This window comes from Seriola dumerili, unplaced genomic scaffold (assembly GCF_002260705.1).
Source record: "Seriola dumerili isolate Sdu_G_001 unplaced genomic scaffold, Sdu_1.0 BDQW01000044.1, whole genome shotgun sequence".
NCBI lineage: Eukaryota > Metazoa > Chordata > Actinopteri > Carangiformes > Carangidae > Seriola > Seriola dumerili.
Window position 1 is genome coordinate 2,738,133 of NW_019174299.1, and position 24,433 is coordinate 2,762,565.

Sequence of the window (24,433 nt, forward strand, 5' to 3'; positions counted from 1 at the left end):
ATTATCAATACAAATACAAAAATAATAAAGTTGTGACTATGTGTATAAGAACAATTTGATTATGATTAATGATTATGTTATTATGAACACATAATAAGATAATAAGATGTGTTGTTAGATTGATGGAAGGAAAACAACACTGCCGTCCCTAAGGATCAGTACTGAAAATTAATTCCCACATTGTTATGTTTTAATGTCTGCTTGTATTATACATATCTGACTGGGACGTTAAGATTCTGTTACCTGGGATCAAACCTGTGCACCACGTAGCCAAGCCTCTTCAAATGCCCGAATACTTTGTGATGAATGAGAATCATTAGACCAGTAACAGCACTTTGTTCCTCATCCAGAATGTGTGTTGGACTAATAGTTGTACCTGATATTGCTGGAGCCTCACTGTGTTCGAGGACAGAAATCTCTCATAACCGTCCTGAATGGACAGCGGCAAGTCCTTATAAAACACCTGCAGGTTTCCCTGTTCACACATCGACACTCACAAACGTCAGAAATCAATAGTTTACAGATCACAAGACTCCTTAAGGGTTACTTTAAATATTAAGAATAAACACAAAGAGTGTTGTGTTCCAAGTCAGAGTGCCACACCCTGGCCAACAGTTTTAATCTGCACTCACACATTCCATCAGGTAGAGAGCCTTTTCAGGGAGGAGATACTGTTTGCCATCGGCAGAAAAGCCCATCGTCTGCCAAAACTTCCCTGTTATATGTCGTCACCCACCAGAGTCGGCCACCAACTGAGTCCGCAAACCCATTTTAAAGAAAGATCTGTATCTAATTGCAAAAACAGTTTGGAAATGTGGGATCAGGTTTGATTTGATGATGATTTTTAACCTGTGTCTGGGAAAGCACCAAATGCTACATTTCAGGCATGTCACAGTTCTGTTATTTCTTTTAGACTTCTCTCCTTTAGATCATTCCACATCAACCTCCCTCATGGATACCAACACATCACTTTCTTCAAGTGACAATGACCACTCCAGTCGAATAGAACATGGGACTCCCATAGGCAGACGTACATCCAGCCAAGTCATACCCAGGCCTACCACAGAGGTTTCTGAGTCAGAGGCTGCAAAAGAGGTACTGAAGGGCAGCAGATGTAATTTACATTGTTGATCATCATAAAGTGTCATACTAAATCAGTTTCTCGTCAGAGTATTTGTGACATTTAGAATGAATAGGTTTGGCTAATAGCTCTGTACTTAGTAATCTAAGGCAGATAAGAAACAACATTGCTTTTTCCCAAATCATATTGCAGTTTGTCTTGTGATTTATAAGCCCTTTGACTTACAAAGTGCTTATGGTGGAGATGAGAGCTAATATATTGTGCCATTATTTTATTTGTAAATGTTTAACTTGTGCCTGATCTTATTGTGCTCGTGGTTCAGACAAAAAAAAAGAAAGAAGAAGAAAAAAAACAAACACATTTTGCGAGAATAACTCGAAATCCATACAGTACTTCAGACAGTGAATGCAACACTCCACGTAACCCACAATGCAGCGTGTTGTTTTGTTTCGAAAGTTACTTTTACAAAGTTACTGATATAAACCATGTTAGCATCTCAAGAAGTATGTCTCTCTCAACCCCGTAAACGAAGAGTTGACGATGAAAACCGTCGTTTTCCTGGACAGACAAGTACTGTTTTATTTTACCAGAATGTTACTTTCATTTCATTTCATTTCAAAAAGGAGACAAAAGTTTGTGACAAAAATATTCTTTTTATTCGTTTAATATTTGTTTATGAAAAACAGCATTTCTACTACTTCAGGTTCTGTTTATTTAGAGAAGTTTATAATGCACTTTTTGATGTTTCTGTGTCAGATATGTTTATTTTATTTCAAAAGAGATAACAATGTTATCACCATTAATGTGCACTTTTTCTTTTAATGATTTACATAAGACAAAAATGTTTATTCTTATATTTCAGAAGTGAAAAAGTATTGCTTCTACCTCAGTTCAATTACAGTTCTTGAATTGTATTTTATTCACTTTTTGATGTGGCTGCGTTATACAAAAATCTAAAGGGGAAATGAATAAACATCACTTATTTCATTATATTTATTTGTGTTGGTTTGAAATTTGTCATTACCTCCTGCTTATTGACCGCTGAAAATGTCCGGCCCAGGTTAAGGTCTCGGTTTTAAAATCTGGCCCAATTGAATTTGTAATTGAATAGCCCTGCTTTAATGTGTCATAAAATAACACTGTGTATGTTAAAATTAATACTGAGTGAAAGGGAATAACACAATTTTAGTGTTAAAAGTGCACTTATGTGGTGTCATAAAACAACACCAAGGGTGTCAAATTTTAACACTATTAAAGAGTTAAAATATTAACACTTTTCAAAGTGTAATTTTAACTCAAAATCCATGAGAACTATATAAACTCAGAAAAAGTGTTAAAATTAACACTGTGGGAGTTGAATTAACACTCCCGATTTTAATGCTCACACGAATATGGCGGATTAATGTAGGGAATGTAGCCACATTACACCTGTATGACATTTATGAAGAAGATGATTTCTTGATCAAATGTAAGTCAATGCAATTAATGATAAATACTAATTTCTTACTTCAAATTATGGCCCTGCTGTAATTATTTCCAGTTCAATAAAAATGTGTATTGACAATGACTGTTGTGGTAGACTGCATCACTCACATGACATATATATGTCCCCTGCACAGATTTCCAGCTTTATCTCAATGTGTTGTCCATATAGTGACTCTCACAACAGTAGAGCTAACATTATCCTTGAAAACCACAAGAAAAAAAATCACATCCATAAAAGTCAAAACTGGACTTCCAATCAAGCAAAGTGCAACTACTCCAGTGGCCCCAGAACTCCAGGTCCCGCAGAAGCTAAATCCTCACTGAGTGTTAGCAAGTCTGTAAAAAAAACCTTGTTTTGGAAATTCAGTGACATTTAATATATAGTTTTTCAAAATGAAGTAGAATTGAGTGGAAATAAAATACAATAATACACAATTTAACACGGTGCAAGTATCTCTAAAAGTAATAATATTAAGAGTAATTATCTTGATTAATTATACTTCAAAAAAACACTACAATTACTACAATCACTGATTGATGTTTCAACTTGAAATGTGAGATTATAGAATTAAAAGCGCTGCTTAGTAAGACCAGAAAAACACAGGTCCGATTGTGTTTTATCATTATATCTAATGACAACTCTAATGTTGTGACACACTGTGATTAACTGAGTAGCCTGAAAAAAGTTCATGTGTTGTTTTAGCCCCCTCCAGTGGAAGTTGCAGTCAGTCAAAATGCATTCTATGTGCTATATGTCATAGCTCAAAGTACTTTGGGATATTTTGAGTGGATTAGGGCTTATTTAATCGTTTTTTTTTTTTTTATCAGTTATGTGTCTTTCATTTTTCACATTATTTTATAGTTGTTAATCGTGGGCAAGACAACCATTCATACCATCTGTGAACGCATCTGCTGTATCACTAGACCATGGATATATTGTACATCCGTGCACTGGACAGATAATAGTGGGATGTTCAAAGCAAGGGTGTGTAAGAAAAACATGTAGGAAAGCATTCATAGGGAGGTAGGCACGGACGGGGTTCGAACCCGCGATCTTCGGTTTACGAGACCGACGCCTTACCACTTGGCCACCGCGCCTGGTAATGTAAATGTTATGACGTATAATCATTTGAGTTTGGCTAGATGACTAGCGTGTATTTTACTCTGGGGAAATATTTAACACGTAAATGGACCTCGAACACCTTCAAGGCTCGACCGCAAAAGGGGAATTTAATTCCAAACTCCGTTCAAAATACATAACATTTTGACTGCCTTTCTTAACCATCACACGTTCACATACGTTATGATTTTCCTAAATTGTCCTGATCATTCGAAAACACTCTGAAATTCAGCAAAACCCCCTGAACAAAAAAAAGCATGACTGACAAAAAATTTGGAGAGGTCGCCTGTGTTAAGTATGTACTTTCTATTTACCGAATATCGAAAAGGAGCTGATGAGATGTCAAACCATTAAAATCTAAATCCACCGTGACAGAATTCTTGTTTGCCGCCGAATGCTCCAGCATACTGATTACTGTTTTAGTAATCATATTTTTGACGGTCGCCGAAGTCACAGAAAGTGTGAAATGTTAAAAGGAAGTTTGGCGTACCATGCACGAGAGAACGGACTCTTGATAAAGACACAACCGGAAGCAGCTGAAGTGGCTCACGGCAGATGGAAGTTCAGTCTGCCTATGAAACATGGTGGCTGGAGATGTAATGCGATGATAATGTGAAAGTTGGATATTCATGTATTGGATGGTTGGAAGATCCTTGCGAGTTTCAGGAGTAGCTAATGCTGTAAGTAGTATGACTGACATTTTGAGAAAAATCAGTGCTTGCTTGGTTAACATAAGCTAAAGCACAAGCTAAAGCGTTAGCTTGCTAGCAAGTGATCTCTTCGATATATAGTTATTTTTTGTGCAAAATACATTATTTTCCTTCCCATTTTTGATGCTGCGCGTATGTTGTTCCACTAATATCGTTACTTACTGTATTTGGGATTTAAACATTATACATATTAGCATTCCCGTAAGCCTATTACGTCCATAAAATTGTATTACCAATTATTTTACATTTAAACAAATCTGTGCTGATAGATAGCTATCATACTAGGTAGACATGAATTAAGACTTCTTAAATATCATTACGTGCCATTCTTCAAGTTGGTATATCTAAAATGGTATTCAATTTTATATATGGTTTTGCATGGGAAAAGTTTGATACCAACAGCTTTTACATCAAGCTCAAGGTTGGATCAGTTTGACCAAGAAATAAACCTCTACAATTTATTCTCTTTTTATGTGCCTTTTATTATCATGTTATGGTTTTACAGAAATGTTGGTGATGAAAGTAGTGATTCCAACCAAACTACAGTTAAAAAGAAGCAACATGAGTTCTTGAAGCCCTTGCTTCACATATTTGAAGGGCATTTTACATCGGTGTGATTAGTTTACATATGATTTTTACATAAATATGCCTTGTCCTAGTGTTGTGGAAATCTGAAAAAGCAGATAAACAAAGCATTTCAACAACAAAAGGATGTAAAATCAGTACTATTAATTTTTCTATGTTACTCTAAATTGAAGACTTGTCCACCGTTATAGATACAGTGGGTATTTTCAAGACTTGACTCTCTTGCCATCCAAAATAATCTGGAAAGAATACAGTTCTGAGGACTTTGAAGTTTCATTCTACACTACAAGTTTCAGCATTGACTTTGAAGCCTAGCATTGTTCAGTTGAAATTTTAGTGTGTCCTGTGTTCTTGTTCCAGTCTTTGACAGAGCGTGTCTGATCTACAGCTGAGCCTCCCTGTCTGCTTTACCATGCCGCTGGTGGTGGATGCCGTTTGGGCACTGTGGAGCATTGGAGCTGGTATCTATGACTACTTCCACACCAGTGCCATGGAGGAGAGGATCCACACACTGGAAAACGTCCTCTCTATCCATCAGTTTGTCATTGCAGCCCTGTCGGCAGGCCTCATCCTGCTCATGACGTACATACTATGGAGAAAACACTAAAATCTTGCTGACCTGGGCTTCACCAGCCAAGGCCAACCACCCACTAAATGATAAATGATTTTAATGCAGGATATTTTTCATTACCCACGCTAGTTTCCATCCAGATGTTGGCCAGAGGAACAGTCTGATTCATTCAGCTGCTCACACTTGAAGATCAAGCATGTTCAGTTATGATCGGGATGTCCCAGATGAGGTCAGGAGCACTGATGGGCAATTAAACCGAGAAAAAAAGCCTCCATAAAAACATGCTGTCTCTGAAAACTTGTCTGTACCCTTTGGGTAGTTGGAGCTTGGTCTGTGTGTCTGTCTGTTTGTCTATCTATCTTTGTGTTTTCAATGATTTACTGGCCGGGGTGGGCTACAGACGATTATCCACACTAACCCCCAAATCATAACTGCTTCTCAAGGCGACTTTGCACTTTTTTGCTAAGCTTGAAGGATTTTAATGTCTAGAAAAAATCCACTGACATGATGCCCTTAACTTAAACCAATGCCCAGTGTGTGATGAGGGGTGAAGCTGTCAAGTCATTGTCGGTGAAGACAGCTGTCTCTGAAAGGTGCCTCATGTTTACAAATGAATAATGTTATTTCTTTTAATATAACATCAGTTTTTTGTAGTGCTTATTATGTCTAAGACCATTAAGTTGATGTTATTATCTCATTATCTTGACATAACATATACTGTCCTCATGACTTAATAGTCACCTGTAATAGTCCTACATGACGGTGCAGGGACACAGTACTGGGGGTGATCAGTGTCAGTCAGTTTAATGGCTGGTGATGATTTTGTTGCACTGTTACAGTCGTGTTATAATCAAAGCGGTGATTTTAAAAGAGCGCACAAATGCATTATGGCTGCTGTGGTTTGTAATTATCCTGGCTCCAGGTGGCAGAACAGGAATAACACTGTTAAGAGTTTCAAACACTGGGAAATTAATTAATCCATCATGTGATTTACTGTTTATTTTTTCATGCTGAGGAGAAAGTATTGGAGATGTGGGATCTAATGTGTTTTTTTTTTTTACCAACACTGTTTACTGTGTCTGTGTCATTCATTTTTCCTCATGTTTTTCCTCACTAAGTGTTTAAAATTTGATCTAATGATTTAATCAAATGTATTGGTCACATTTTTTTCAGTTGCCCGCCCTTACTTTCTGAGCTTCATTGTCATTGTACTGTATGCACTACTCTGTTACTCTAACAAACCACTACCATGGCTATTAGTAAAGGGAATATGTTTGAATAATAAGTCAGAGCTTTTGTTTTTCCTCCACTTGCTTGTGTTTCATTTGCTAAATTCTTTCCTGTCATGGTTAATGAGTTGTTTTTAAATAGAACCATTTAAATAACGTTGAATAGATAATCCACAATGGGAAGAAAGTTGCAGCCTACTTTTTTTTCTTTACTCGTAAACTAATACAGTACAACTAATTTTTAAATCTGGATATTTGCCTCTATCATGTGCTTTTTTATATAACTTAATGTAAAACAGGATGAAATTGTGGTTGCAGTGGAAATTTTCTTTAAAATGGAAGGAAAAAATTTATATTCATGGAGGCTTTATTTTGTGGAGCATCAGCAGACAGAAAACCTGATTGAATAATATTTGAACATTGTGCATTTTAACAGGAAGTCAGCTATGGAAAAAATTCATCTGTATTGGTCAAAATCAAACCTAAATAGAGCCATACTGTTAGTGATTTCTGTGATTCTGTTAACTGGTTAGTTGTTGCAGCTTAGAAATGTATCACCACTGTGTGAGTTCAACTAATGTGTGCCCATGAGCTATTTTTGTCCTCATTATGTTTTTGGGTCACTGGTTTAGTCATGTGCAGAAATGAAGTGCTCATTTTGAACCATATCTAGATAAATTATTGCCATGTAACAGCTGTCTTGATAGCCTCAGTTTCTTTAAAAAATGTTTTCAACAAACAACTGGATTGTTTTTATGAATGTATATTTAAGCAATAATCTTCATGGTGTGTTCAGATTCATGATAAAAATCTGAACATATTGTAAAAAGCAATGAGGGGCTCAGCTGCCCATTGTTCCAAAATCATAATTATTATTAATTAGAGTGCATTTCTCTCAAATTATGGAAAGATGTTTATGCAACATTTAATGATGAAAAAAACTGTTAACAAATGACTACAACAAATCATTAATAAGTTTGTATCATTAGATGTGATGACAAATTGGATACTGGCATGAATTCAATAGAACTGATACTAAATTTGATGACAAAACAAATCAATGTAATCAATCAACACATCAATCAGTGACTATAAACACTGGTGGATGTCAAAATTACTACATTTTTTTATTAACTTAAATTATTTGTGTTGTGATGATCTGTGTCTTCAAGGAAAAATACAAATAAAATCAGAGGAAGATCATATTATACACAACTTATCACACTCTAATTTAAAATGTTTTTTTCACAAATATTATAATCAGCGACTTTACTTGAGTCAGCAAGGTTTATTTATCAGTGGTGGAAGAAGTACTCAGATCTTTGCCATTGTCCAAAATACCCTGTTACAAGTAAAAGTCCTGATTTTAAGATGTTACTTAAGTAAAAGTACAGATGTATTATCAGCAAAATGTACTGAGAATATTAGAAGCTACATTTTTTTGGTTTAATTTTCCTGATTCTGCTGAATCTTAATTTGCATTGGTTACAGTCAGTCATTGGTTACATTAGTAAAACTGTTAAAAACTCTATAGTAAAGTGACCATATTTCAAAAGTCAATACTTGAGAAACACATTACAAACATTTATAAATGTATTGCATAATGCTTTTAGTATTCAGTAAAACAAACTAGGTGATGTCTCATTTCAGTGTAAACTGCAGCAAATGACTATTTGAAATGACTTTTAATAGCCACTTAATCAACTGAGCTCATCTGACATCCTCAGTAGGAATGGTAACAATAGACCTGTAGCTCTTCATAAACCACTGAAACACTGCTAGCAAGTTGTGTTCACAGAATTTTGTTATCACTTCAATTGTTTTTTTTTCTCATAATTGCTTCCATAATCCATAACAGAATACATGGTTAGATACAAGAGACAGTCTCTCAAATAAGTTATTTAACAGTAGGCCTAATACTTCTTTCAAAATGCTAATGGTGAGAAATATAAAAATTGCTTATACTAACTAACAATTTCCAGGCTTTCTAAGGGCTTTTCCCATTTTGGGGCCCTGAGTACTTATTTTCAATATTTTCCCGTAACTAATTTACTTTTTACCCTTTCATATCATGCATATATTTTTCTTGGGTAAAAAGTAACTGATAATAAGTAAAAAAAAAAAAGTACAACATTTGCCTCTGAAATATAGTGAAGTATAGAGAAGCATCAAATGGAAGTACTCAATTACAAGTATGTCAAAATTGCGCACTTAGTGCAGTACAGAACCTAGTTACATTCCACCGCTGACATTTATTTAAGCACTAACGTTTTGTGTCTCGTACCTTAGACCTGACACGCCATGCTGCTGCTGCTGCTGCGGGCGGCAAATGTGCCTCTCAGACCGGCCAAATATTCCCACCAATCAGAGCTCAGGGTTTCACAAACAAGCACGGTGATTGGATGGAGCTGTTAGAAGGCGGATTATTTCAACACAAGTCACAGTCGAAGCTTCAACCCACATTTGTCAAGTTGTCAGTTAGACTAAAGAAGACGGAAGTTTGCCTTAAAATTAAAAGCACCCATCTGAGTAAGATTACGTTTTTAAAGATCATGTGTTTAATGTATAAGTTTTCCCATGGAGATATGTTCTTGGAACCCTCTTTGACCTATTTATTACACGTACTATAATAGCGTGGAACATGTATTTCACCATTTTGTATTGCAATTAGAACTTATTTAGAAAATACTAGCCGGATAACGTTTGTGTCATTTTGCGCTGCTTTCCAGTACCGCTAACCCAACTTGCCAACAGTCGCTCGGCGAGAAATAATGTGAATTTTGGTTGAAAAAACGGTGGCATCAAAGCCACCGGAGACGTGTCCAATTTCTGTATTTAATCGGTTGTCGATTGGCAGCAGCTTTCGAGTTCTTAATTGGTGAAGTCAGAGTGCCGGACAATGCTAGCCAGTTAGCCCGGGGTTGTTGCTAGCTGGCTAAGGAAGTTAGCCAGTTAGCTAGCAAGCCGCGTCAGCTTGCCGGAGGCTGTTCTCTTGTTTCGCGCATTTCAAGCCTGTCCACAGATCTCTAACTGTAAACTCGGTACCTAAAGGGAAACGTTAGATTGCATCTTCATTAATGTCAAATTTAAAAGAGTGAAACTCTCTCAATCCGCTTAAAATGAGCAGTCAACACAATTTCTTCTAAGCGCCTGGTTCTCTGCCAACGTTGCTCTTTTGTTTTGACAAAGGAAGAAGACCTTAGTTTCTTTCTGTTTTTTTTTTTTACATTAGGTGGTGGAAAAGTTTCTTTGGTCATTTTTGTTTGTTTTGGCAATGGCTCCACATAAGCAGAGCTCCTCAGGTGGAAGCCACCCTGTGGGTTTTGGTCCCGGAGGAAAAGCCAACGGGTTCTACCAGTCGTCCTCCTCTGCGGTGGCTGCAACCAAGAAGCCCAACATGCAGCTCATTCAAGCCGACCACGAGTTGTTCCTGCAGGCCTTCGAGAGTGAGTTGCTGCTGTCATCAAGTTGCATATCGAAAAATATCATTACCAGAGTTTGATTTAAGGTCAAAGGAAACTTTCCACTAGCCTTGTGGATGGTGAGATGAGGGGCATGCATAGCTGGAGGAATAAATAATTTTAAGTAAGATATAAAATTGTCATCCACTAGTTATGTCCTATTTAATTCTGTACAGTGAATTTTTTTAGCCATGAGTTAGTTCATTTATTATTAATTACGCGTGTTGCAGTTCTGTCACAATTTATGTCTTTGGCATTTAACCTGCAGCTGCCAGGATGTCTGGTTGTGTGCATATTTCAATCAAACTAAACTTACAAGAGCCACGTGTTTAACTGTCTCCTTAATAGTGCTGCAACATATTGTCTGTTAATCTATCAGTTCATTTTTCATCAATTCGTTTAGAATATATCACAAACAGAAAAAACTAAAGGTACCTGACCAACAGTTAAAATTAAGATATGAAGCAGAAAAAAGCAGACAGACCCTCACTTTTTAGAAGATTTAATTAGCAGATGTTTGTTAAGCTTTGTTACTTTGTTGAAATACCAAAGTTTTCATTTATCAAATGGATAATTGTGTCAGCACTAAGCACTATGAGGTCATCATATTTTTTGCTTGGCTTGATGATTGTTTGAGATTCAAAATGTTCATTTTAAATAATTAGTAACCATATTTATTTGCAGAACCAACCCAAATCTACAGGTTCCTCCGCACTAGGAACTTGATTGCTGTGAGTGTTGCATTTTCTTGAAACTCACATGATTAACATGACCATTTGAGATAAGAGGAAATATTTTTATACCTCTTCATATGTTAAAGCAGAATTGTAACACTTTGTTTTTATGTCTTCCTGTTACATTTCAGCCTATATTCTTGCACAGGACACTCACTTATATGTGCCACAGAAACTCAAGGAATAACCTCAAAAGGTAAAAGAAACAACAAAAAAAAAACAATGCTGTTTGGGTCTATTTATGATGGTTTTCCAGTACTTCACAGGTTTTTGTGATGCAGTTCATTGAAAACCTCTGTTGTGTTATGGGTTATTTCACCTCTTGTGTCTCTTTATGGCTTTGTTTCGTTCTGTTTTAAGCTTCATAAGTGTATGTTAGATTGAAATGTGGTGTTAAATGGTTTGCCTCTTAGAAAGCAGGTCAAATGTTATCATGAGTGAAAGTTAACCGATATGTAGACTGCTGTAGGTGGGGGCAGGCTGGTTCAGTTAAAGCTGAGATAGGAGAGACGTTTTCAGTTAGGCTGCTTTGCATACAGACGCTTCACAAAAAGCGCCTCCCCAAAAGATCCTGCTGATACACATGGGGCTGCTTGTGGTTCAGTGTGCACTAAAGGGGTGTGTTAAAATACAGAGGGCCTTCTCTGTCATTATCATGTGGAAGTTAAGCTGAAGAACTGCAGGTTAAGCATTTTCGTCTGTGTTCAAAAGCTTGGGCTGTGTAATCAAACATGGCAACAACTAACAGATATTTAGCAAATGCAACTGAAAACCAAGTAGGTGTGTGTTGAATGTTGGCTCATAATTAGTTTTAACAACAATTGACAACCAATCTGTGTCTTTGTCTAGTCTTGTTAATCAATATTTTTGTCTGTGTAATGCAGTGTTCTTGTACAGCTGTTTGTGTTATGACTTTGACTTCAGTAGAAATATGTATAAATTTTTAGAAAAGTAAGATATTGAAATTACCTTTGTACCAAACCTCAGATATCATGTTGACACTGGTATCAAAAGATTTCCTGCTGTTCTGCCAATAAACTAGTGACACTGGTTAACCAGCTGATAACATTCACTATGAACACACAACCTGGTAGGTGTTTGTTTTGTTATTTGTCTTTCAAAAACTTATTTACTATGTGCAAAAGAAAAGTTCTTGAAAACGTAAAATTCTTACAGTATCTAACTGACCTTTGAATGTGTGAATATGCCACAGTTTCTTTTGTATTACAGAGCAAGTGTTCATGTAATATTTTAAAGATTAGATTAACAAATTCACTCTTACAAAACCAAATTTCCTTAATCCATCGTCAGTAAAAAAACATACAAATATATCGGAAGATGTAGAGTTTACATTGATTTAATTCTTGATAATCATTATATCTTAAACAGTACAGAATCTCATTCTGTCTTTGCTGCAGTCATCATTATGCACTCAACTTGTTTTGGTGGTGCAGTAATTTCTGTGCATTGCTCTGGACTTGGTTGGGAAATAAGAGGGCAGCCATGTTATTTCTGATTTTGAAGTGGAGGTAGTGAACTGGGTGACAGATCTGCTTCTGCTCAGCTCAGTTTCATTTTCTGCTGCACTCATGCATGCTTCAGTCACATGAAACTGAGCTTGTGATTTGAAATGAATAAGCTCTGCACAGGGCTACTCCAAAGCTATTAACTGTTTACAAAGAATGAGTATTTTAGACCAAAAGAACAGAACAGCAGTGGATTTCATAAATGAGATTAAATGCTGTTAATTTTCTGTCCTTGTTTGATCAGAAACTAAAAATCAAGCTGGTTTAGTTTTCATGTGAGGCGTCCTTCACAGAGGTGGTTATAGTGTGTGTTCAGACAAGTTTTCATGCTCTTTATAAAACTCTGTGACCTAAATGGACTCGATCAAAATGTCTCAGAAGTACAAAGTTTCTTTCTTTGTGTAGGCTCCCTGCAATTTGAAGTAATGTTAGTTATGAAGTGTTTTTGTAGTAAACCTCATTTGTGGACCTTAAATAAGTTATTTAAGTTATTTTTCTATTGGTTAATCCACCCATCCATTTGTAAGTTTAACTTGGTGAACCCTGCAGAAACCCTCATCCAGTAGCAATCACTTTCTCCTGGAGAATAGTAAAGTAATGGTGTTCATGTTACTGTGTAATGTAGTGAAAATGAGAGACTGCTCATATTTGGTTGATGAGGTGCGTTGGTGGATGTTGCTTTGTAGTAAAAGCAGAGCTTTTTTTTTGGTAGGATCATTTAAATGAATAAGGAGGCTGCACTTTTTGAGTCCTCTCTAATGTCGGTCTGGAAACAGCCTAAAGATGTAGGGGTGGTTTTCTACATTCTGCAAGGCTCTGTACAGCCTACCAGGTGTTTTCAGTTACTTTAGCTCATTAGACCTCAGGTTGACGCTGGATAGAACTTGGATTTATGTGAGGGCACCAAACTGTATGTACTAATGGGTGCAATTTGAGCCAGGTGGTTGTGCTTTCTGTTTAGTTTCAGTCCAGCGCACAAAACGGCACATGCAGCTTATACCAACATCAATCGACGGCTTGTGCGGCATGTAAACAAAATGTCACATCTACCAGCAATGTCTTAAACAGTACAGACAAATTATCACAGATCTCATGGCTTGTCATGGTTGAATCCAAATGGAAAATGTTCCGTACCGTTTCTACCAACACATACAGTAAAGGTAATTAAAGTTTGCCACAGTGGGTTTCTCGGCTGTGTCCACTTTGTATCAAGCAACTTTCCATGGAAGTTGTTTCAGTCCCGTCTGAGTGGCAAACACTTGGCACCTGACGTTGATATATTCACATGGAAAACAGAAATAATCAAATATAATCAGAATAAAATGGTAAAGAGCTTACGTAGAATCAGCCGCACAAACAGGTTGAGATTGCTGAAGACTTTGTCCTGTATGTGTGTATACATGCATGCATATATATATGCGTCAGGAAACTAAATGCAACATTTCAACCTTTACATACCACTGTCTGTTAATCTGTTGTGATTTCCAGGTCGTTGTTTGTTTTTGCAATTTATTAAAAAAAGATCATACAAGTTTCAAACTTTACTGTATTGTCTGTTGTATTTAAAGCATCTCGCATAAGGCTGCAACTGACCATTATTCTCGTTATAAATTAATCTTCCTATTAGCTTCCCAATTAATCAGTAAAGTGTTTTGTCCAACCAGCAGCGGAAACCCCAATTATTCAATTTACTATTAAGACCAAGGTAAGGAGTCACAGTGCTTGCATTAGTGTAACATGACCTGGATTGTAATAGAGCTGACTTGTTTGAGAAAGAAGTAACTATTAAAAGCACAGTTATGGTGCATGACGTTGGTGAGCAGACTGAATCTATCTACAGAGGAAATCAATTTGACTCTGACCTGTCGCTGGATTGGTCTTGCTCTGTATATTGATCTGTTGTTGTGTCTGTAGGTCAGTAATGGGTGGTGGTTGTATAGTTGCTAACCGCAGCTGTTTGTCTGCATGTACAGGAAAAGCTTCAAGGTCGACAATCTACTGTTCAAAGTGGAAAAGATGAGGGGTGAACAGGAGACTCACAGGTAAACACTCAGTCCTCCATGACCCACTGACGTTGTTGTTGTTGTTGTTAAAGATGTTTCTCCAGATTGTTTCGGAGGCTTTTTTACCTTTACAAAATACAACTCTGCAGGGAATGAATATGTGTAATGACCTCAAATTTCACAAATTGCTAAAACTGTGGACACATTCAGTACCTCTGTCAAAGCTGCACAATGTTTTCAAAGGATATTCAATAGTCTGTCACCAACTTGTCAAAGTAAGACTGTATTCTAAATATGGGAAACTTGAATATATCATCAGAGGTGTTTGTAGTTTCAGTCACTATTTTCTGCCATATAAATCATATATTCTACTCATTACTGAGCTTCACAAACAGCACAAGCACTCAACATCAAAACAATGTGCCTCTAATGAAGACAGAAAGACAAAATATATCGCCAACTGTTTAAAAGATTTGAAGGAAACTTTTCTTCTGCTTTCCCACAGCTTGGCCTCCAATCTGCAGCTCACCTTTACTGGTTTCTTCCACAAAGCTGGTAAGTTTGTCCTTCTTCCTTTTGGCATTTTCAGATAAAATCTTTCCTCTGATTCAGTGTGACTAACAGGAAGTCTTTTGTCCTGGTTTGTGTTGTTGTGTTCAGGGAAGCCTTCTCAGGATTGTGAGAATGAGCAGAACTCTGTGTCTCTGGAGGTGCTGCTGGTCAAAGTCTGCCACAAGAAGAGGAAGGTGTGTGTGATGATCATGTGCTACTTCATCACTACTCACATGAAAATTTTAGATTGCTTTTGTCTTTTTAAAGGATGGGCATATTTTACCTTTATATCATTTTTAGATGTCAGTGAAATACATCTGACACTTCTTTTCCTGTGCTGTCCAGGATGTAAGCTGTCCAGTGAAGCAGGTCCCAACAGGGAAGAAGCAGGTTCTTCTGAACCCAGACACGAGCGCTGGAGTCCAGGCCAAGCCGGGCTCCTTCCCCTCCCTGCTGGTCCCCAGTAGCGAGTTTGAACCCAGCAACTCTCACATGGTCAAGTCTTACTCATTACTCTTCAGAGTATCGCGGCCTGGATACCCCCGAACACAGATCAACGGCCTGACCAACGGAGAGAGTCACCACAACAGAGGTCAGCAAAGGCTTCCAACAAAACAGTAGGCCACACAGACAATTACTGATATCTGATCATCTTTTAAAGGATTGTCCTGGTTTATTTCAACATGGATCACAGTGAAAAAAAAAAAAAAAGTTTGACGGGGCAAGAAAAACTAGGTTAAGAAAACCTATTTGGAGGAGAGACCAATAGTGAGCTGTAAAGTTATTATCCACATTATCTTTCACTTCCTGTTTCAACTGGATACAGCAACTTGTTTGAGTTGCCAACTACATTACTTCATTAATGGTTAAACTGAAACCTTTGGCTCATGTTGGTTGAAAAAAAAGTCTTATATATAATTTAAGTCTTTTTCACATTGTACCAAATATATACCAAATATGTTTATCATCTTCAATCTCTGTGTGATGGAGAAAGGTGCATGTCATTATGTGTCTGTTTCAGATTTTACAGAGGAAGTGGTAAACAGGAAGAGGAGGAGCTCCTCTCTCAGGGAGGAGGGAGAAACCACATTTGTAGCTCAGATGACGGTCTTTGATAAAAACAGGTGAAACACACACACACACACACAGTCTGACACTTATAAACTGTTCTGACACACAGGAAAACGTGTTGAGATATTCACTGTGAAGCAGGAACAAGAAGTGAGAAAATGATGGTGTGTATTTGTGTGCAGACGTCTGCAGCTGTTAGATGGAGAGTATGAGGTGTCTATGCAAGAGATGGAGGAGTGTCCTGTCAGTAAGAAGAGGGCGACCTGGGAGACCATCCTGGACGGAAAGGTGTGTGTGTGTGTGTGTGTGTTAGAAAAACGTTTCAAGTAGAAATAATGAAGCTCCACACAAAAGGTATTTCCATGTGAGGTATAAGTTTACATGCAAGATGTGTGCAAAAACCAAGCAGGTAGTTAAATCCTCACTTCAGACACATCATTTCGTGTGAGACCTTCTGTAATATCTGAACTTTAAGCTTGTGTCTGTCTAAAAACCATCCGCTTTCTTTTTTATAGCGTCTACCTCCATTTGAGAGTTTTTCCCAGGGTCCCACCCTGCAGTTCTCCCTGCGCTGGACCAGTGATTCGTCCGATCGCTCCACTGCACCCGTGGCTAAACCTCTGGCCACCCGCAACTCTGAGACCAACCAGGACACCAGAACCAGCACCCTGAGAGCCACACACACACTGGGTGAGCATGACACAGCAACACAAACACCAACACCATCTGTTTCGGTGTATACTGTATATTATTAGTTGCTCAGTGGTGAAACAGTTGATTAGCTTTATTAGATGTAACTGATCCTGTATTTATATTCTGTGCTGCAGCTCTTAAAGAATCCATCAACACTGATGTACAAACCAGAAGAGAACAAATCTCAGCTGAGCCCAGACAAAAGCTCCGCATCCTCTACCAGGTCAGTCTCCCCTGATGTCTGCACAGCGTACCTTTACCTGCTAGAGTCTATGTTTGATCTTATAACAGAGTTAAGATCAATATCAAGTACAGATCACCAGACATTAGTTTGAACACCAAGGTCAGAGGTCAGAACATTCAGGCTAAATGACCCTTAACCCCTTAACGAAAACACCACGATTCTTAGTTTCGGATGATTATAAACTAATGAAAACATAATGATGAATATTATATTCCATTTCTGCCAATAGATCCATTTTATTACTACACACTGGTCATTTGTTTGATGTAGTTTGTTTGGAACATACTGAATCATGTTAAACTTGAGAGTAAGAGATACTGTCTGTTAGCTCCTTGTATGAGCATCATTACTGCTAGAGGTAATCATAGTGCAGCGTAATTTTTTCCCCCAATATTGTCAAGTTTTAGTCTGATATGCATTTGACTTAATACCATTGGAGTGATTTTTCTCAGCATCTCAGCCTGGTGTCATTCAGCAAAGAACAACTTGGATCAAAGCTCACAGGTTAATTTTATATGTGTCTTTTTTTTATTTGTCCAGTTCCAGTATAACAACAACACTCGGCAGCAGACAGAGGCCAGAGACGACCTCCACTGTCCCTGGTGTACCCTCAACTGCAGGAAGCTCTACAGTCTGCTCAAACACCTCAAACTGTCCCACTCCCGCTTCATTTTCAACTATGTGGTGAGACAGACTCGCACTGTTTTTTTTCTTTTGTTTGTTTTGTCTTGTTTTTTTTTGATTCCTGATAAATTAAGTAAATCAAAGCACAACTACAGTTTTAAAAACATAGAACGTGAATCAGTAGCTGAAATGTTCTGATAAAATGGAAAATTACTGATCTTTTAAATGTTACAGGACTTAATGATGTGTTGACTACAAAAGACTGGGACAGATGTTAACATGCATGGTAAAGTGTCTGTCAACTCAAATTAAGTGTCTTATAGGAAGTCTGTGAATGTTCTCATTCGTCCAGGTCATAGTTATCTCTCTCTCAAATTGAATCGAAGGCAACTGGACTTGTATTTGTCTGTGGAAGACGTTTCGCCTCTTATCCAAGCGGCTTCATCAGTTCATCATGTATTGGTCGCTCTAGTCCGCACTAGTCTGACGTCTTCCACAGACAAATACAAGTCCAGTTGCCTTCGATTCAATTTGAGAGAGGTCTTATAGGAAGTGTGTGTTTATTTACTGATTGGTACTGTTTGTTTCCATGATTGGCATCATGTCAAACAGTAACAGCAACAAATTTCATTTACATGACACTTTTCAAAACAAAATTAAAAATGTCTTAGTTTTTTTTTCTTTTTCAAGTTAAAGTGGGCAATTTAAAGTACAAAAATCAAACGATGGAAGGAAAAAAATAGGATAAAATAATGTAATAAAAAAAGAGATAATACATTTTAGAAGTAGAAACATTGGGGAGAATATTGATAAAAGGCTTAATGACAGACTATTCTTCATCAACATGTGAAGACTCTTGTAGTAACATTGTAGTTTGACTCTTAAAGAGTTAGAGATGTTAAAAACTGTCTGGATTCCACTGACTTTAATGTCATTTTTTTTATTCCCTCACATCTCTCCATGATCTTTGGCAGCCGCATCCTAAAGGAGCAAAGATCGAGGTCTCTATCAACGAGTGTTACGATGGTTCGTATGCAGGAAACCCTCAGGACATCCACAGCCAGCCGGGCTTCGCCTTCAGCAGGAACGGCCCCGTCAAGAGGACCGCCGTCACCCATATTCTCGTCTGCAGGTACCACTGATTTATTTACTTTTAACTTCAATTATGTAGCTTTCCTGCAGATTTATTTCCTGTCATTACAGGGTTAACCCACTGTTTTCTTTCCGTTCTCTATCCAGACCCATGAGGACGAAGCCAAGTCTGTCTGAGTTTCTGGAGTTGGAGGACGCTGATCGAGAGCAGCAGAGGACATACATTAGCGGGCACAACCGCCTCTACTTCCACAGTGACAGCTGCATGCCGCTGCGGCCTCAGGAGATGGAGGTGGACAGCGAGGATGAGAGGGACCCTGACTGGCTCAAAGAGAAAACTGTCAAGGTCAGTTACAGCCGTGGGTTAAGTTGGGATTTGTGAGGAGGGGGAGCCTGTGTCCCACAGACCACACTGTGGACAGTTTTTATTAACTATTTCTTCAGGGTTGTCCGGAGGAACAATGGCGCTGCTTCTGTTTCAAGACAAAAGTCTGAAAACTGGCAACGCTGTGATGCTGAAGGAGCTGACCTCTGATAGGCAGCAGCCCAGTTTAGTTATGATGCACAGCTACAAACACTTGTCATGCTGAAGCTGTTCTGCTCCTGCATTTCTGTTGCTTAAGTTTACTTTTGAAAGAGAAAGAGTTTTCCTCACTATAATGGTCGGGGTATCTGCAGGTCCTAAAGCCTTCACTTTACACAGTTTAAAGAGCTTTAAATTTAACCTGGGGAAACCTGAAGACACCGTGAATCTGCCTAAAGTCTGAGTTCTCTGCTCTCACTGCAGCAAATCGAGGAGTTCACTGACGTCAACGAGGGGGAGAAGGAGATCATGAAGCTGTGGAACCTGCACGCCATGAAGTACGGGTGAGTATGAAGGAATGATGGGGTTCAGTAGCATTTTATCATTTTAATTCATAACCAGCAACAAATCCACTTAAGAAATCTTGTTTGGGCTTTTCTCTCAATTTGCAAGTAACAAAAGACTAAAATAAGAACAACTGGACTTTAGTTGGCCGAGAGGCAGCGACACTACAAAACTACACAGTTCACTGTTGCTCCAACAGACACGCTGCAGAGTGATGCGTCTGTTCACTCACAAACAATCTTTGGTTGAATATAGACAGCTGCTGCAGCAACCAAACGTCTTCCCAGACAAATAATCAAGTCCAGTTGCGTTTTGATTTAAAACTCCTTTAGGATACCATGACCTGGACAAATGAGAATATGCACAGGCTGATCAAACCTTATAGTTCTCCTTCCTCTCTTTTATTAGCAAAAAGCAAAAGAACATGCACTGCTGCTGTCACTGGTTCAATCAGCTGTAGCTAATTAACATTAATTCAGTACCAAACCAAATGAAGAGATTCATTAGTGCAGAAGTTTAACAAATCCAGGTGTTTCACCGACTGGGAACCAAAACTGTACTAGCAATCAGAACCCGAAATCTAAGGTCCTGCTCGATCGATGGTTCATTTACACTGTCTGTCTTGGCCTGATTTCTTTAGAAATGTCTGATATACAAGTTTAGATTTGACAGTAATCACATTAATGAATTGTAACGTGGTTTCTCACAGTAATCTGGCCTCTTTTGTGCATGTAAACATGGTTAATGATGCATTTGAAAAAGAGTCTTTGATGGTTTTTTTTTTTTTTTTTTGGATGCAGCCTGTTTACTGACTCCTCTGTCCTCCTTCCAGCTTCATAGCAGACAACCAGATGAACGAGGCCTGCCTGCTGTTTGCCGAACACCACGGCTCCTACATCGTAAAACACAACCTCTGTCGCAACTTCCTGCTGCACCTCATCAGCATGCACGACTTCAACCTGGTCACCACGCTGACCATCGACCAGGCTATGGCCCGACTCCGCCTCATCCAGAGCCAGGTCGCTCAGAGAGAGAAAGACAGGGAAGAGGACGAGGAGGAGGAAGAAGAGGAAGAGGAGGACTGGGAGACGGCCGTGGAGTCCCAGCCAGAGCCGGATCCGGATCCTGATCTATCCGAGTATAAACCCTATAGTGATGAGATGAGCAACAGCTGCCTGGAGAATGGAACCCAGCAGCAGCAGCAGCAGCAGGAGAGAGGAGGAGCTGTGACAGAGCGAATGTTCAGCAAGCAGAAACTCTGCGGCTCTGGTTCGGTTTTAAACTGACAGCTCGATCAGAGAGCCACAAAGATCCCAAACAGGACATGAGTTTGGAACAATCGAGGCTACAAACCAGAATCAACAAAAAAAAGGCGACAGACAAACAGGTGTTAAAGCACACACAGGTTACTGCAGGGATTATGATTTCAAGGGCAGGTTACACCGGTAACGGCTGAACTTTTAATCATGAAAGTCCTTCGTTTTTCACACGTTTAAACTGAAGATGCACTTCAGAGGTGTTTATCATTACATTACACATGAAGGTGAGGAGTTCAGAAAACTTGAAGCTTTGAATCATAATTATTTTCTCATTTGTCAGAAATACAGTGGTGCTGCATTATTTCCAGACAAAACTATGAAGCGAGCACAAAATAAACTAAGCCTTCAGTCTGGATCTGTAGGAACACATTTTTAGATTTAAAGAATAAGGCTGCGATCTTCTATATTTTCAGTGGTGGATTAATACACACTTGGTGCTGTAGTGAGTATTTGGGGCAGAGGGACGGTGTTTGAGGGACAGAAATGTATGTCAGGCTTTGATACGCTCACAATACTGTTGTTAGTAGGAAACATTAATTGTTGGATTGGGTCTTTTAGGGATTTGATGACAGAAAAATAAAGAATATAACAAGACATTTGCGCAAATTTGGGATTTTCAGTTCAAACTTTAAAATCTGTGTTCACATTTTTCTAAGTTTCCAAGTTTTTAACAGGAAACACTTATGAGATTGTTTATGTTTCAGTGTTTACAAAAAAAAAAAGAAGAAACTGTAAAAGCTGATGATTGTTTATTTTCTGCTCACTTAGATCTATAGATGCAGTTTTTCTCCTGGGCTCAAAACATCAACCACACTCCAGATGTTATCCTCTGTCGCTCCTTGAACTTAATGTACATTTTCAAATCTGCCTCTGCACATTCTCACATCTTGACCTGTAGTTTGACGACCTGTTTTGATTAATTTTGTGCTCACTCCGTACTTTTGCATTTTTTGTATTCCTCAGTGTGACGCACCAATCAGTGACCTTCCAGACACTCTCAGCTCCACCAAAGGTTTTCATTTATCATAGTGTGTGTACATGCATGTTGGCGTCACAGGTGTCTGATCAGGCCTCCAGGCCTCTAATGAGGTCTCTGGGTCTTGGATCAGATGTCATCTCTGGACAGAGTCAACAGTTGACAGTCTGAACTCTGCCACAGTTTCACACTCATTACTGGCCCTTCATTTTCCATCATCTGATACCAGTATATATTGATTTTTACTGTATTTTTCTAAGTACTAAAGTTGAGTATAAGCCTGCTCCGACAGCTGTGTCCTGGATCAGATGTTTATAACTTGTATACTACTATGTATAATACTCCAGTTTGAGGGCTCATCTGAGTTCTTGTAACTGGGATAGCGCTGTTTACACATGCAGAAAAAAAATCAGCAGGATTCACCAAAAACCAGATCAGAACTGGGACACCTGAGTGCACGTACACATACTTCCAGCACAGTTTCCAGCAGTCTCCTACTGGTGCTAGCTCGTTTTTATTCCTCATGAACACTTGGTGGAAAACAAGTAACACTGCCAGAACTCACAATTGCTGCTTTTTCAAACAGAACAGGACTGTTCTCCTCCAGTGCTCCTCATCGTGCAGCTCCGCTCTGCTGAGCACCGGACAACAAACGGACAGTAAACTGTCTCACTTCATGCGCTGCCTCCTGTGAGATCCACAATTCAAACCTGAATTGGTTTCGAGGGGTCAACAATGCTCAACTTGTTCACGGGTGCTCTGAGAAATGCAGCCACCTTTTTGCAAAAACTGGACACATCACGAGCATCAGTGTGTCCTTTAAGTCCGTCGTCGTGTCGGACACTTGTTTATTTTTGTCTCTGTAAAGCTGAAATCAAGAAGCATAGATTGTCTAAACAGTTAGAGGTTAGACATTTAAACATTTTGTCCCGGTGCTGGTTCCAATTTCTTTAATGTGAGAAGTTGCTGCTTATTATCAACTGAATCCTTTTGTGTTTTTAGACTGTTGCTCCCAAAAAAAAAAAGAGCTCCGAGAACTGACCTGCATCTCTTTTATTTTATTGACTAAATTACTAATTTACTAAATGATCACTAATGAAAATAAGTGATTGAGGCCACATGTTCAGAGGAGAGGGCCCCTGAAACAGCACACAGGTAAAAGCACCAACATGAACTGGAGATGACAAGTTATCCTTTATATTTTTTTAATGTCATTTCGCAGCTGGTTTTTGATTTGTTTTTTCCTCCTCTTTTGTTTCTGCACCTGTTCTATGTACATAAGACTCTGAAACTATCTGTAATAAATTAGCTTTTGAATATGGTTGTTTGGAAACCTGAACACCATCTGGGAGGTTTTTGTTAGTTTCTTAGTTTACAGACCAAAGGGGATGAATTTGCTGCAGATTTCTCTGTGTTTTGCGTATCCTGTGAAAATATTTCTTGCTTTTTTGAAAAAAAAAAAGAAGCGATTTCTTCAAAGCAGACTCAGGCTGTGTCCCTGAAGTATCTGACCTGACATCGCTGCCTTCAAATGTTCAGAAGTTTGAAAGCACATCAGTCCAGATGCTGGTGTTGCGTTACAATTTAAGTTTTACTGCTCCACTTTGACCGCATTATATGCAGTATGAGCCTCAAGATGTGACCAGCTGTTGGGACTGGCACTGATACAGAAATATTTAGAGGTTTGATGGGAATAGTTGGATTTATGTATGACTTCTCATGTTGCGGCCCCGCTCTTTCAAAGCTTTACATCAGTCAGGAGCCTGATGGAGACAAATCCGGCACGCAGATATCTGGTCTGCTGCGGGTTTTCAGAGCTGTTTTTGTTCATATGTGACAGTTCTGAGTGACGTGCAGAGCACTTTTTGTTTTCAGTACAGCCCACTGTTGCTTTTTAAGGGTTTTCTGTTCATTCACATGAGACCAGCAGCATTTTGCACAAGATGAGAGGAGCCATGTCAAGAAAACAATAATGTAAAACCAGCTGAGTCAGAATGGTTTTCTATTAAAAGAACAATTTTGTACAATGGTCAGTCACGTGGTCCTTTTCTTTGATTACACGTGCAAACAAACCATACAAAATGCATTATGTGCACATACCAGACACTTGTACCAGATTAATGGACACAGTATTGACCTTTCAAAACAGAAGGAAGACATGTTATCGATAACAGGCTTGAACATACCAAAAATCAATTGCGCTGCCTCTACCATGATAAAGTCAGATGATTAAAAAAATTTAATAAAAACATAAAATGCTTTCTTACAGTGAGAGGAAGCTTAAATACATACAGCTGAGTTTTTTGGACTAGATATAATTTTAATAAGTTAATTTTTAGATTAAAAAAAAAAAAAAAACTTACATGGTAACATTCTCCTCCCACTGATACATCCGTAGCATATAAATCATTAGTGACCTTGATCATGATCATGTCATTAAAGAAATTGTCAGCATAGTTATTTTTTATTAAGCATTAAAACAAGCAGTG

At 38.4% G+C, this 24,433-nt stretch overlaps 2 protein-coding genes and 1 non-coding gene across 5 annotated transcripts in view; 2 read left to right on the top strand and 1 right to left on the bottom strand.

Moving 5' to 3' along the window:
• Positions 1–2,648, top strand: part of LOC111217615 (pentraxin fusion protein-like) — a 7,505-nt gene extending 4,857 nt beyond the window's left edge. Inside the window, exon 5 of the mRNA XM_022739569.1 lies at positions 2,490–2,648. The gene's annotated coding sequence lies outside the window, so the exon portion shown is untranslated. The remainder of the gene's footprint in view (positions 1–2,489) is intronic.
• A 944-nt stretch (positions 2,649–3,592) lies between these two features.
• trnat-cgu lies at positions 3,593–3,664 on the bottom strand. The gene has a single exon. It is a non-coding gene; the product is annotated as a tRNA-Thr (tRNA).
• A 5,855-nt stretch (positions 3,665–9,519) lies between these two features.
• LOC111217592 (polycomb protein suz12-B-like) lies at positions 9,520–23,955 on the top strand. Of its 3 annotated transcripts, XR_002664961.1 has the most exons (17): positions 9,520–10,227; positions 10,927–10,973; positions 11,108–11,172; positions 14,476–14,544; positions 15,011–15,060; positions 15,166–15,251; positions 15,403–15,649; positions 16,079–16,181; positions 16,311–16,416; positions 16,644–16,818; positions 16,956–17,044; positions 17,606–17,749; positions 18,664–18,821; positions 18,929–19,127; positions 19,569–19,648; positions 20,482–21,818; positions 21,932–23,955. XR_002664961.1 is itself a non-coding variant. In XM_022739533.1 (16 exons), the coding sequence occupies exons 1-16, from the start codon at positions 10,056–10,058 to the stop codon at positions 20,933–20,935; spliced, it is 2,244 nt and encodes a 747-aa protein (XP_022595254.1). In that variant the 5' UTR covers positions 9,520–10,055; the 3' UTR covers positions 20,936–23,955. The 3 variants fall into 3 exon arrangements, 2 of the variants coding, with proteins under 2 accessions (XP_022595254.1, XP_022595255.1); XM_022739533.1 differs by having other exon boundaries at positions 20,482–23,955; XM_022739534.1 differs by having other exon boundaries at positions 19,569–19,642; positions 20,482–23,955.
• Positions 23,956–24,433: the final 478 nt, after the last annotated feature.